The following is a 15,742-nucleotide window of genomic DNA, read 5'->3' as shown; positions in this document are numbered from 1 at the left end:
GTGGTAACACATGAGTTGTAGGTGTAAGTATGGAAACACAGAGGATCCACAGTCAGATTTCCTAGTTTGAGCTTTGCGTGAGACACAGATATCATCATTATATTGAATTTTTATTTGCTCAGATCATCATGTCAGTCTCTTTCAAGAAGCATATAGATAGTTTTCTGTGTATTTGTAGTGAATATAATAATAATCTTCACCAGAGAATTAAAAAATAACCACTTTTACTTTCCAATTATGCCGAATGCTAAAATCACACACAAGCAAACATAGAAGTCAGTATCAGTTCTAATCATAGTGTTCTATTTTGACAGAGAGATGAGGTTAATCTCTGCACCGTGTGACTTTTGAACATATTAACCTACTGTGGTTTTGTAATTTTCACCTGGTATGCACACATCAGCACTTCCTCCAGGCCTCTCATCTCTACCTGGGCTCAGTGCCAGCAGAAGACCTCTGCACCCTGTTCTGGCTCCAGCAGAGATGCTCCCACACTAGTTTTAACTCTGTGAGGAGGTGCATATGATCATCATTAATATTAGTTATCATTCAAATGTTTAATAGTAACTGTGGAAGGAAATATTTGTATTTTTATGTTTTATATATTATACTATAACATGAATATCCAGCATATAGAGATTATCCAATAAAGTTCATTTCATAAGAGCAGTGTTACAGAAATGAAATGAAATAGTGGAATGACTCATTCTCAAATGATATCCTTACGCTATATTTGAACAGAATATGACTTCCAGGAGGAGATTGCATGATTGAAATATATAATCCCTTCCAAATCGGTCATGTCAGTAATTTAATGGGCTGCGTACCCCCACCCTAGTTAACATATCAGCATATTTTACCTGGGAGTAAATGCCTGCTAAAAATAACCTCAGGTTATAGCAGTCTCAAGTCATGTAAAACTGACTGTTATCTGTCAGTATAGACCAGTGTGAAACTGTTGCTTCTCTATCATACTGTATAACTATCAAAGCTGAGTCCAGTACATGAATAGTACTTATTACTTATTAATACCAAAGTATTAATTCTGTCAGCTGAGCACCAAGAACTATATGACTATAGCCTGCATCCAGTACATGAAGCCTGCATACAGTACATGAAGCCTACATACAGTACATGAAGACTACATACAGTACATGAAGCCTGCATACAGTACATGAAGCCTACATACAGTACATGAAGCCTGCATACAGTACATGAAGCCTACATACAGTACATGAAGCCTGCATAAAGTACATGAAGCCTACATACAGTACATGAAGTCTACATACAGTACATGAAGCCTGTATACAGTACATGAAGCCTACATACAGTACATGAAGCCTACATACAGTACATGAAGCCTGTATACAGTACATGAAGCCTGTATACAGTACATGAAGCCTGCATACAGTACATGAAGTCTACATACAGTACATGAAGCCTGCATACAGTACATGAAGTCTACATACAGTACATGAAGCCTGTATACAGTACATGAAGCCTGTATACAGTACATGAAGCCTACATACAGTACATGAAGCCTACATACAGTACATGAAGCCTGCATACAGTACATGAAGCCTGCATACAGTACATGAAGCCTGTATACAGTACATGAAGCCTGCATACAGTACATGAAGCCTGCATACAGTACATGAAGCCTGCATACAGTACATGAAACCTACATACAGTACATGAAGCCTGTATACAGTACATGAAGCCTGCATACAGTACATGAAGCCTGCATACAGTACATGAAGCCTGCATACAGTACATGAAACCTGCATACAGTACATGAAGCCTGCATACAGTACATGAAGCCTGTATACAGTACATGAAGCCTGCATACAGTACATGAAGCCTGTATACAGTACATGAAGCCTGTATACAGTATATGAAGCCTGTATACAGTACATGAAGCCTGCATACAGTACATGAAGCCTGTATACAGTACATGAAGCCTGCATACAGTACATGAAGCCTGTATACAGTACATGAAGCCTGCATACAGTACATGAAGCCTGTATACAGTATATGAAGCCTGTATACAGTACATGAAGCCTGCATACAGTACATGAAGCCTGTATACAGTACATGAAGCCTACATACAGTACATGAAGCCTACATACAGTACATGAAGCCTACATACAGTACATGAAGCCTGTATACATTACATGAAGCCTACATACAGTACATGGAGACTACATACAGTACATGAAGCCTGCATATCAAACAGTTACAGTAGTAAGAATTATAAATAGACATGTATATGTGTGAATGGCTCATTAACATTACAGAGTATTGTATGCTTGGTAAGAGTGTTGTACCATCATAAATACTTGATAGGTTAATGTTCTTATTGTCAGCATGTCTCAAAGAGCAACACCAACAATGTGCGAGTCCATCCCAGTCTGTGCTCAGCAGCAGGTGCACTGCTTCCTACTCAACATGTCAATCTAGAACAGTTCTGTCCTAAAACAGCTGCTCACTGTAGTTTTAGCAATTGTTTCTCAAAAAGGAGAAAATAGTGTATTTGTTGGGGACTATATTCTACAGTGGATTAATACTAATTTGGTTCTTGAGTGAGTTTTTGTCAGCAGAGCAGTGTGTGTGTGTGTGTGTGTGTGTATGTGTGTGTGTGTGTGTGTGTGTGTGTGTGTGTGTGTGTATGTGTGTGTGTGTGTGTGTGTGTGTGTGTGTGTGTGTGTGTGTGTGTGTGAGAGAGAGAGATTGAGTGAAAAATAACAACAGTGTGTGTGTGTGTGTGTGTGTGTGTGTTCAGGGTAATGTCAGTGATGTAGTTTTTGGTCATATTGGAGCACAGAGGAGCAAGACATAGTCAAACAGAACTTGTTAGACCAGTTCATTGTTGATTCAGGTCTGTACATGAGATTTGTCCATTATATAAAACATATAAAATGTCACTAAACATTTAATTCAAAGAAAGACAAAATGAAAGCAGTGAACTGTGACCTTGAAAAGAATAATCCATTCATGATTCTTCTGATTTTTTATACAGTCACACATGTGTAAATTGACTCTTTACACAACTTGAACACACACTTTTGAAAGGATTTCAGGTTTAGGAAAACACTGAATGTGATGTAGATGGAATTTGACCAGCTGCCAGTTGACTGTATGGCCAGCTGAGGGCACCACACAACATCATGACTTAAAGAAGCTACTATATGTACACAGCAGTATAGTACATACTTATTATATACTGTATGAAACTTCATATCTGACAATTGTGTTTTGGTTTGGTTTTTGTCTTTCCAAGCTCAATTTTGCACCAGTTAAGGGCAAATAATAAAGCAGATTATTCTACTAATGAGTTCATCCTTGTACAGTAACGGCTAACAGGAGGAGGAGGATGGAGAGGAAGAGTGTAAAGAGAGGAATAGAGAGAGATATAGAGGCAGTGGGCATTAGTGGCAGAGAGAGAGAGGAAGAGAGAGAGAGGGGGAATAAATAGTGAAGACTGTGTGTGTGTGTGTGTGTGTGTGTGTGTGTGTGTGTGTGTGTGTGTGTGTGTGTGTGTGTGTGTGTGTGTGTGTGTGTGTGTGTATGCGTGTGTATGCGTGTGAGCAAGAGCCCGTATGCAAAACCTCGCTCTCATGAAGCGTGAACCCTCTTTCTAGCTTTTTCTAGTTTGGTCCTACTGTAGCTTATCTCCTCTCGTCTTTTCTGCCTTGAAGCTCGGCGCTACAGCAGAGTGCGTTTACAGCAGAGTGCGTTTCCCGGCCGCCGCTTTCTTCTAGGAATGTCTCCCATAGTCAAAAGCCCAGAGTGCACCCCCATGCTGTGCCACTGCAAAGTTGCCTGCACCAACAGCACTTTGTCGTTGATGTTTGGATGTAAGGTAGGTTTACTGAGCGCTGTGTCTGCTTCAGAGGTACGAGGACATGTTGACAGTAACAGTAGTAGTCCTGTATTGTTGTGTGAGGCTCCTGTAGTCTAGTAAAGGTCTATGTGTTAGTTAAGCTCTTCTATATGCTGACAAGTGAGAAAACGATCTATTTTATTTCCTGACATGCAATGCAGCACTTCAGTTTTTCCATCTGCAGTCCTTGAAGCAGTATTAATGCTTAGTGGTGCTTAATGAGGGCATATTTACTAGTGTAATATTCCTGCATCCCTTTATTTATGGTAGTGTCAGGTCAGAATGACTCCTCTGCATTCAAAGTGCTGTAATACAAGTTAAACAGCCTTTTTGTTTCGTGGCATTTTTGCCCCCAATTTTCTGGATTTGACCTTTTACTGCACTCAAATCACATGTCTTTTTTTATTTTACACAGAGAAGTATACAGTATGTCACTATGGAAGCATATTGCATTCACTTGAATTAAAAAAAAATCCAGTTTTTCTGAGTAATCTTTCAAGGTAATTATTTCTATTTTTCTGAGTAATTTTCTCTCCTGTTTTTCTGGCTATTTTTTCCCCTGTTTTTTGGAGTCATTCTGTTTTTCGGGGTAATTATGTTTCTGTTTTTCGTGGTAATTTTTTTCTCTGAATTATCCAACCTATGTCCAGGAGATCTGAATGAGCTTTCCTTCTGAACAACCGCAAAGTCTTCAGGTGCCTGCACAAGGTTGACAAACTAATAGTAATACCATTTATATGACTTAAAGACAGGACAATCTCCCAGTGTCTTAAACCCAGATCAAAGTAAAAGTTGATTAAAGTAAACAAGCAGGTCATGTCTTCCATTACATCGAGCTCTCAATAAAGAGTGAATGTGTCCAATGTTTTGAATGCCCTCTAAACTCAGAAAACAAATTACCCCGAAAAACCAAGCATAAAAATAAATTACTCTGGAAAACAGAAAAAAAAAATTACTCCGAAAAACAGAAATAATTACCTCGAAAAACCACCCAGACATGTATAGCTAAAGTGGTTTGGTGGATGAAGCTTTTCTTTGAGATGTCAGGTCCTAAAGATGATGTCAGTGTATAAACATGGTCACATACACAATATATCTGATGTGTAGTTATACAAGAAATAATCCGCTCCACACAGCTTTTGTACAGTGATTTTGCATGATCATGTATTTAAACCAGATATTCAGCTTCAGTGAGTTCTTCATGGATGGAGCTTCCAACAGGTGCTATTCAACAGTAATTACATAAATGACCACATGTAGCTCCTGTGCTTTAACTATTGTTTGTCATTAGAGCTTCCTGTACTTGATGATGTTAGCTTTGAATCACATGGAGCGTGTTTGTTCCTCTGACAGTAATACAGCTTAAACAGTCGAACTGTCCTCTGAGGTCACTCAGACCTAAACTGTGTTCTTCTCTGTCTCTGACTCAGCCTCACAATAAAATACAAGAGGATTTATGTATCATTAGCAAAAGTGCTTCTTTGCCTTCTGCTTCCTTCCTCTGCTTCTAAAATGAATGAATGAGTGTTTTTCTGCTCAGTTTGAGGGAAATGGTACAGTGTGTTTTTATGTTACTGCTTCTGTTTTTGGATGTGTGCTGAGATGAGTTGTTGGGTCACGTCTGTTCATTTACTTCTCTAACCTCTTACTGAATGTTCATATACATAAATTGTCTTTTGGACAGTCTCCAAAAAAAGTCTGATTTTAAATTGGTGCACATTAAATGCAGCCAGTGGAAGCTTTTATGTTGCTTTCTCAACAGAATGACTGATGCACAGTACATAACTGTAATAGCTGCTTCTCTTACATCTAATTCTCAGTCTTTTGACATCAGTCTCTGTGTGTGTGAGTGAGAAACCAGAGAAAGCTCATTCTCTTAGATTGTTGATAGTATAGGATTATTTAATGTAATCCCATAAATAAGACTGAATCATATTCAACACTGACTGGAGGGAAAACACAGACATTATGTGTCCTAAATCTTGCACTCACCTAAAAGGAGCACGACACACTGAACTCAAAAAATAACCCTAGAAAAACTAGATGACAGTCATAGACTGTATATAAGAAAGATGACAGTAGAAAAAGTGTATGTTTGACTGTAAAAGCAGGAAAAGCAGAGGGCAGGTGCTCTTTCTTTTTCCTCAAAGCTCAGCTCTCCCTCCTACTGTCTGCAGGAATTAGGGCTGTTGCAGATAATGGGGGAAGAGAGTCTAACTGTAGGTATATAAAGCCACAGAAAGAGGTCAGTGAACACAACTGCTAGGAGATTCCACACTAAATCTGCACAGAGTCTCTGAATCTGCCCTCGGCCATGCCACCCCACATTTCCATCTCATGTTGATTGTGCTGGATGGGGGGGCTGTAGTGAACGTCAGAGAGGAGGGCTCCTCTCAGCAGAGCATGACAACACCACACGTGAGCGATTACGCTTTGCACACAGCTCATCCACAGCTGACAGCCACAGCATATTATAAAGCTTCACATTGAGAGGAGCTCTGCTGCAGGAGCACGACGCACAGCAAAGTATAAAAATAGCACTGTTTCATTCAACGCTAATCATTGCAACTCCATGCAGAAAACATGATGAATATTACTTGAATGCAAATCAACTTCCCCCCCACCCCCCAAATAGAACAAAAGCAAACTTTGCATAGAGTCACTAATGTTAGATTTCTTCTGTGTTTTCAGGTGTTCAGTTCAGACAGAACAGAACAGCCTGGTTTGATCAGACTGTGTGAAATATGAATAATAGTTTCTGTATTGATGGAGGTACATGCTGCTGGAGTACAACAGCACGTGGCTGCAATTGAATAAACACGCACATGCAGCCTCAGGGATGAACTCAATGAAAAGAATAATGTCTGATAAACAGCTGTGGTTAACCCATCCACCCAGCCCAGCATGATACACACCCCAACACCATCAACAAGTACCCAAAAATGCAATCACTCACAAAGAGCAATAGTAAAGAGACTAATACATATAATATATCAATTATACCATTAATATAGCAAAATAGTGTAAATTACATGAAAAAAAACATTCTCCATGTAATATTTTTCCGTTAAAAGGTAAATGGACTGTATTTATATAGCACTTTTATAATATTTTGACCACTCAAAGTGCTTTTACACTACATTCACCCATTCACACACATTCATACAGCAATGTGGGGTTAAGACACATCCACGTGTGGACTGAAGGAGCTGGGAATCAAACCCATTAATATACAATAACATACATGTAGTATCATACATATAGCCACTGATATCCTTAAGAAGATTTTTTTTAGTTTTCATTGTTTACTTTTTCAGTTATTAATATTATATGATGATAGTTATTAGTATTTACATTTTGACCTGATAAAGATCCAACTGGGAGTGAAATGGGTGCAGATGCTACTCTTGTGATGCATGCATGCATGTATATGTATGATGCGTATATATAACTACACTCCATCAGAGTGTTACAGTGCACAGTTTTTGAGTTTGTAGCTGATGATGTAAATTCATGCAACAGTCGACATGACGACTGAGTGTTTGAGTTTGTAGTTTGATTTCTTCTTATTTCTGTATGAAATAGTTTGACTGGTCAAATCTGCAAACCTATAGCCTCAACAGGCAGCTTTTATTGCCTCTGTGAACAAAAGATGATCAAATGAATCACAGTGCTTTTTGATAGCTGTGGAATTGAACCTTGCAGAGTTTAAAAAGGATTCCTGTGTGTTACTCTGATAAGTCTCATTGTTGTACCCGCCTTGCTTTTGCTTAGTTTCACATGCACATTTTCTCAGGCTTCATCCAGCGGTCAGATGCCCTCCTCCTCCATCTCTCCCTGTAGCATTAGTCACTCATCGTTAAAGTATACATCACTTCTGGAAGCTGTGCTCCACTACATTCACATGGGATTCATCATGCCTCAGTGCCATGACTTAGTTTTACTGATGTATACAACAAACTGTGAAAGTAGCTTGGGGGAGGCAGTATAATGTACTCTTGTTTCGTGCTGTCAGTTTCACTTGTTTATACACTTATTTTATTCCAGCTTTAGAAATAGTATAAAAACCCTAAAATATGCATTTGACATGTGTGGTGAACATGATGGTTCTGGGGCCTCAGTGGCATCCAAACTTAAATCCAGATCAGATAAGGTGTTTAGTTATGCACAGCACAGGATCTATCAAAACACAATCAGATCAGTATATGCTGAAGACATTTGCATGTATACAAATGTGTATCAGCTGTACAAAAATTAAAACAAGCTGTATTTTATTCCAATTTTGAACACTGTGGGTCACATTAGGAAAAGTTTGGCTAAAAGAAAAGTGTGTAGGGTACAGCTCTCACAAAAATGGGTGAAATTGACCCTGAACAGTATAAAGGTTAAACAATTTATTTAGTTTTCCACATGATTTTCTCTTGACTTATCTTCACTTTAAGCACAAAATCTACAGAAGAGCTCATGTACATTAGGTAACCCAGTAATTATGCTTACTGCCTCAGTTTTAAGCTACATGTGTGACAATACTACCAGTGAAACCAGTGATGTACTGGGATTGCTTTATGCTCCAGTTATGGTGCTTTCTCTATATATTCCATGACTCCTGTCATATAGTTTACCCCACTGATTTCTCTTCTACTCAGTAAATGTCAGCAAAGAATGTCATTTAAGGAACAAAGTAACTGCTGGTGAAGAAAGTCCATTCTTTTTATTCCAGGCTTCATACACACCAAACAATGCTCTAATATGGTTGTGTAACCACAGCATGAGTGATTTTCCCCAGCACACAGCACAGTTGTGCTTCTCATATATAGTAGGTCACTGGGCTTCTCTCAGGCTTCAGGTCAAATGGCTTTGGACTGGTACAGTATACACTCTTTAGCTTGAAGCCTCTCTCTGTCTACCTGCTTAGCACTAATAACCTTTCACCTCATTATAGCAGTGCCACTGCAGGCTACTTCTTGCTTTATTATGGCCTCACATCAGCTAGTGACGGTAAATACAGAAAAAAACAACATGATCCTCAGCTTTGGTCCATGTTAATGTAAGTATTGTTGAAGATCTTGTCAGTATCTGTATCTTGAGTGAAAGATACTGATGGAGTGTATGTGAACTAGGGCTGGGTATTGTTTAAAATGGTGATACCAGTACTAATCCAATTACTTATAAAGTGAAACTGATACCAATAGAGTACTTTATTCACCACTCCTCCACATATAAATGAGTAGATTATTACACAAATGCATTTTGAAAGTCTTCAAATAATTAATATGTATTAATCGTAGAACACTAGTGTTGATTGGCTGTGAGCAAGTCCATACAAATAGTCATGTTGTCTAGCTCTTGGAGCAAAAAGGATGTATTGCAGGTATTGTTTGATGAGAGACTTTTCAATACTACTCAGTATCAATTTATTTTGGTCAATACCTTAACATGTATCAAGTTCTGATACTAAGCCCTAATGTGAATGTTAAAGAATAGCACAACACAAGATAAGTGTAGTTTTAGAAAACATTAACCATCAACTTTATTTATTGTGATGCACATGAAGACATGAACATATCTACTCATTACCAGAAACTTTAGGTTGAATGATTGACAGCTTCATGTGAAAGAAACACTGTAAAAAGTTTACATTTATAGAGGACGTTTCAGTGAAAACAGATTTTATTAAAACAAAATGTACATAAATAGTATTTAGGCTGACTGTAGAAAGCATGGTGGTAGGTGATGTGGTTGTAGACCAGTGACTGGTAACATTATAGCTGTATTATTACCAGTATGCCTCAGCTTATATGATTTGATACAACTTTGAAAAAAGTGTATTCAAGAAAAAAGCATATTCCAACAAAGCAGCAAATATAACCTTAGAGTAAATTCATCTCTTGCTTGTGTAGTTTCCATGGTTGACTCTTCATAGATCTTTATAACCAGGAGGCGAAAACTGGTAACTGTATGTGCTAATATGTGTATCCTCTCTGGCAGCCGTTGCTAGGTTACAGGTATAAAAGGTAAAGAGTCAGAGGGAGCCTGTTATTAATCTGACCACAGTGGAGTCAGGGGATTACACTGCTCTTTAGATGCCAATGCTGACTGCCATTCATAATGCATGGGCTAAACTAATTCAGCTAACTATAGTATACAGTATATGGGAACATATACATTATGGTGGAATGAGGCCATATATATATATTCCCTGATGTTTCAGCAGAGATCAGAGCAATGACACAGTGAATCATATTCCTTGGACTTGTGACTATATAAGAAGATCACATCATTTCAGTTGTGGTGTGCTTGTGCTCTCTCACATTCATTTTGCTATGGTAAGCCAAACAGCAGTAGTAGCTGTGGACACCTGCCTCCTTCCCCCTGTAGCAACCCCCCCGGTGGAAACAGCATCTGTGTTTGGGAACAGCCTATACAGCCCTAAAGCAGACAGATTATTGCTGCTGGTCTCATCATGTCCTCGTCTCCTGAGTGGACAGCTTGGAGCGAGTCAGTGCACAGTGTGCTGCTGTCTGAGTAGATGTTCATTTTTCTTGTTTTGAGACATTTGTTCTTAGTTTGTTGCTTCTCACATTATGAGATGTTGCCTTAGAATGATGTTGCAGATAAAAGTTGGAATCAGGATTAAGTTTAGCCTAAATCTGAACAGTAATGTAGCGATGAATGAACTCTTCTCATGGAATAGAAAGTCCTCCAAAACAATTGTACAATGTATGTATGCATGTTTGTATAAAAGGTGGTGAGCTTTAGAGCTGCAAGAATTCATCAATAGACAGAAAATTAGTCTTGATAATTGATTAATCATTTTGAGTATACTTTAAGAAAAAAATCCAAATTTTTTGATTCTAGCTTCTGAAATATGAATATGTTCTGGTTTCTTCAGCATTGTGTCATACAGTAGTAGATATATTTAGCTTGTGGCTGTTGGTTGGGACAGATGATGACTGTAGTTTATGTGGACAATATTTCTCACCATTTTAAAACATTTTATAAACTTAATGATTAATCAAGTAAATAATCAACACATTCATTAATAATGAAAAGAAGTTGCACAGCTCATATGTTTTTAGAAGAAGGATGGTGGTGATGGATGTATTGATAAAAGAAAAGGAAGCTGCATGTCATACATCATTGCATTGTCAGTGTGAAACAGCTTGCAAACACTTCATCTCCTGCTTTCTACTGATGATAGCTTTTGGAGAGCAGTAATTACAGAGAATGTTGAACAACTTCATCTTGAATGAAACTCCTACCTGTGGCTTATTACAGCCCCAAAATAGCAGTAGCACAAAGACTTTGAGTGCATGTGCACCACATGCACACAACACATGCTTCAATTTCCTGCATTCATCTTTATGAACACTAGAAGCAGAGTGTTCACTCTTTCTTTTCTTTTCTGTACTTCATATTTTACAACATGCCACTGAGCACTCTCATGTTTTTAGATATTAGTCAGTTTAATACATTTGACTTTGAGGCTTGTCTGTATCTGTATGTTAGGTACCATGCTTTGACATGTCAGCTGGCCTCCCAATGAATATCTTAACACAGTATTTATAGGCAGGTTTTCAGGGGTGATGTCACTGTGAGATGTGTGTGCACGCAGGTTTTTGGAAAACAAATCAGAATGAATGAGATGTAATGAGGAGAGCATCTCAAGGTGTTTTTATAGGGCCATAAACAGCACAAATCACAAGCTGAGAGCTGTAAGAATCCCAGTCCTGGATGTTCACCATAGAAACTGATGAGGTAGAAACACCTGCTCCCACTGTTACTGTGTATGGATGTTTAAAGGATCACTTTGATATGTGTTTAAAGCTGATCTGCTGCAGTTTGTTAGAAGTGAAGTTGGACCTCTCTACACTGCAGGTATCTGCTCTGTGTTTCTGTACAACCATAGCACCACTGGTACTGATGTAGTGTTTGGTATATTTGGATGGTAAACAGCATACAGTGACTTGTGTGAGGAGGGCTTCTGCTTCTGTGCTGCCTGTTGACGGTTTGGGGGACACTTCATTTCTCACAGCCTGTTTAACATTTTGTACTCTGGATTAGCATTATTAGCATCATTACTGCTACTCGTGTTGGCTTGTTAGAGATGAAAGATGTCTACTAGCTGATGATGGATGTAATGAAGCACTTGGATTCAAAGAAAATTAGATTCTCTCTGAAAAAACAAGAAGAGAAATGTTACAAAATATGGCAACCTTTAATGACTATTTTAATTGTAGCAAAACAGAGTTTAGATGGTCCCTTAGACTTAGTAAGTCATATTTTCATTTTTTTTAATTAAATTAAATTATTTTTTCTTTAAAAAGAGGAAAAAGACATAATGTGGAAATAGAGAGCAGGACATCCAGGGCGTCTCTCTCTCTCTCTCTCTCTCTCTCTCTCTCTCTCTCTCTCTCTCTCTCTCTCTCTCTCTCTCTCTCTCTCTCTCTCTCTCTCTCTCTCTCTCTCTTTTATTTGATGTATTTTAGTTTTATATGTTATAATATACACTAACTGATCTCTAACAATGTAAGATGGAGATTGTAGCATGTGGTAATGTGCTTTGTGTAATAGACTTGAGGATGTACATTTCCTACATGTGAAAGTCAGAATGGATGGAATATTAAAAATAATTGACAACTACAAACAAAACTTGAGGTCAGGAAAGGACACTGGTGTATTTATTTATTTTTCTCTCCTTCAATGTACTCTATTACTTCACATTATTACTGTTATTATATTTTGTAGCTACATGTTTGTGTGTGTTTGTAGGCTTTGTTCATTTTTGTTAAAGACAGATGTCCATGAGATGAAGTGTGAGGTGACAAAAGCGCAACATATAAAGTAACCTCTAAAAAGTCAGTCACTCTATTTCAAACCAGTCACAATGTCCATATATAAGTTACACTGTATGTTCATTTGCACACTCCACCTTGATTATTTGTAAAAGGGAAACCTGTTTACTGTTAGTCTTCTGACAGCATAGTGTAGCTCATGAATCCCACAACTGATTGTGAAGTCTTGGATTGACAGAGCTATCCATCAGCACTTAAACGCATCACAAGCGTCCATGGAGCTTATATTTGACTGTTTTTAATCTTTCATGTGTACCTGTTTGTTCTGTGCAGGGGCTTATGTCATTTACTTGTGTTTGTTGAAATAAAACTGTAGTATAATGACCAAATAATGGTGACTTTCTCTTAAGAATCTAGTGCTCATTTCCATGATATCTGCTGCATTATACATCAGGAAAGTCATGCATGAGAATGACAGAATGCACATCTATTTATAGAGATCTTGATAGGTGATATATCACTGGCTCAGAGCTGTGTCCTCCCAACATTAGAATGCATCTCTTTACATCCCTGCCTTAAGGCATCATCTAGAATAACTCTGATCACTCAAGCGTTGCAATTGGTTTGCAAATCAGTGATGCTACGCAGCTCGCTCACTGTTTGTGTAACCCTTGTTCTCTGAGTCTGTTGTATCTACTAATTACTGTTCAGTCATTTTCAGTGTAGAGAGATTGATTTTGAGAAGGTGTGTGTGTGTGGGGGGGATCTACCTCTTTTGGTTGATGATTTAGTCAAATGTTGTCTTGACACCAGGGTCCATCTCCAAATTCACATTTCAATTTAAAGCGTAATAATCCTTTAATCTGCTCAATTTATACATATTATTCATATAGATATGACTATTTCTCTGTTGTCCTCCTATAGAGAAAAAGTATATCCACTTATTTTTATTCTAAGAATGATGTAATGCTTCAGTTAACTGTATTGAGTGTGACCTGGGTGTTTAACCATGCCATGAGATCACATGATGATGATGATGATGATGATGATGGTCTCTCTTTCTGTCCTCGTCTCCGTCCATCTGTCACTGCTGCTGCGTTTGTGTGTGTTTCACTTTGTAATGACCAGAATCACATCTGTCTCTTGCATGTACTGATATCTGTGTTAATAGAGAATACACACACAAACACACACACACACACACACACACACACACACACACACACAAATGAGTTTCCTCCTGCTGTGGTGTAGCTCTGTATGGATGTGCTGCTTGTGTGTTTGTGATCTTAGACAGGACTGACTGTGTATGGACTGTCATGTGTTTAGTTACACCTGCTGTGTTTACTCTTGGTGGTTACATACGGTCCTGTTGTTCTCTCCAGAACAGGCCACCAGCAGTACAGGGGTCAACCCACAATGGCCAGCCCCCACCCTGCATGACCCCTGCCTTGATGAGCGCTCCCTGGGTGAGAGAGGGGAGGAAGGGGCTCGTTTTTTGTTTTTGTTTGTTTTGTTATTTTTCCCCCCACCCCATCATTCCAGTTGCATACAGAGTCATCCTGTCGATCAACCACATGACGACACATGCTACAATCTCATTGTATTTGTGTCATTGCAGTATTAATGAGTTGTGATTCATTTCTCAGTTTTCACCACTCATGCAATCAGAAAATAAAAGGAGGAATTTGACTTGTGATTGATTCTGTTTTGACTCCATCCTGTTTCAGCAGGTCACAGCTGTATTTAGAGCCATTACTGACCATCTCTATCTCTATCTTTATCATTAAACAGTACCATTTTGAGTTTGCATGCTAATATAATCTGTTGTTGTTGCCTAACTGTGAAGTTGTGTATTGGCAGGAATTTGAACTAAAAGTGTCCCTCACACCCAAACTGAGACAGATGTGTCATTTAATGTAACTGTTATAAAGTGAAATTTCTCTTCATATTAACTTTAAATGGAAATTGTTAATAGGTAATAGTAATAGCATTATAGTATGAAATATGTTTTCATATGTGTTGTAATGCTTGTGTACATTATATTACATATACATGTACCAACTGAGTGTACAGGGGCAGACACAACATCAGAGACATGTTACAATCTGATTTAAACTTCAAAAGTTTATTATTTAAAACTTTATTGACACTGACAGTGTTCATTTAACTCCAAAATCTTTCAGGCCACAGCTTATATTTGATGCAACATACAAAATACAAAAACAATAAACCGCACTTGCATCAAAGTCTGAAATTCTGACTTCAAATGAAAACAATTAAAAATAAGCTAGTGGAACTTTTAACATGTATTGTCATTTAGAAACTGCTGGTTTTTATTTGAGATCATGTCAGTGTATAATAAACATTTCACATGCATAAATAATGGAATGCATCTAATGCAAGTCTAATTAACCCTAACTGCTTTGTAGTGTAAATCTAGTTTCCTAGAGCTGTTTTATACTTCTGCCATGTTGACATTCATTGTTTGTCAAATAAACATACAAATGTAATTAAAAACATTATTGTTCAATAATCAGTATATGTTACAGTTATGTCACCTTCAAACTGATGGATATGACTTTGCCTATATAATGTAGCAGTGTATATACTTACCATCTCTGACAGTACTAACACAGTCTGTATTTTGATCTCATCTGTTCTGTCAATCTCCTCTTTTTTCTTTTTCTCTGTTTCCTTCTCATCTCTCAGCAGTACCATTACCAAGAGGATGACTCACCACCTCTTGACCAGGGATTCCCGCGGCTCACCAACGAGGTGCGTGCCCCTGAGCTCGTGCACGTGTCCGAGAAGAACCTGTCTGAGATCGAGAATGTGCACGGCTACGTGTCCCATTCCCACATCTCTCCTCTGAAGGTCAGCACCGCAGCCTCTCTCTCTCATCCCCTCTGTGGGGTTTTACACCCAGCATAGGAACCATGATTTCATCCCTAATTCAGCTCCATAAATGACTTACCTTCATGTCCTCTCAGTCTGTCCCCTGCTTTGTTTCTCTGTGTAGTTCAAATCTGATCGCAGTCACTACTATTCCTATTAGAGTACA

The 15,742-nt window shown here is 38.3% G+C and overlaps 1 protein-coding gene across 1 annotated transcript in view; it reads left to right on the top strand.

Moving 5' to 3' along the window:
• Positions 1-15,742, top strand: part of dlg2 (discs, large homolog 2 (Drosophila)) — a 199,361-nt gene that overhangs the window by 83,710 nt on the left and 99,909 nt on the right. Inside the window, exon 7 of the mRNA XM_053332042.1 lies at positions 15,391-15,555. Coding sequence (XP_053188017.1) covers positions 15,391-15,555 — 165 coding nt within the window. The remainder of the gene's footprint in view (positions 1-15,390; positions 15,556-15,742) is intronic.

The sequence above is a fragment of the Scomber japonicus genome, chromosome 13, assembly GCF_027409825.1.
Source record: "Scomber japonicus isolate fScoJap1 chromosome 13, fScoJap1.pri, whole genome shotgun sequence".
NCBI classification, from domain to species: Eukaryota; Metazoa; Chordata; class Actinopteri; order Scombriformes; family Scombridae; genus Scomber; species Scomber japonicus.
This window is presented reverse-complemented; position numbering and strand designations above follow the sequence as displayed.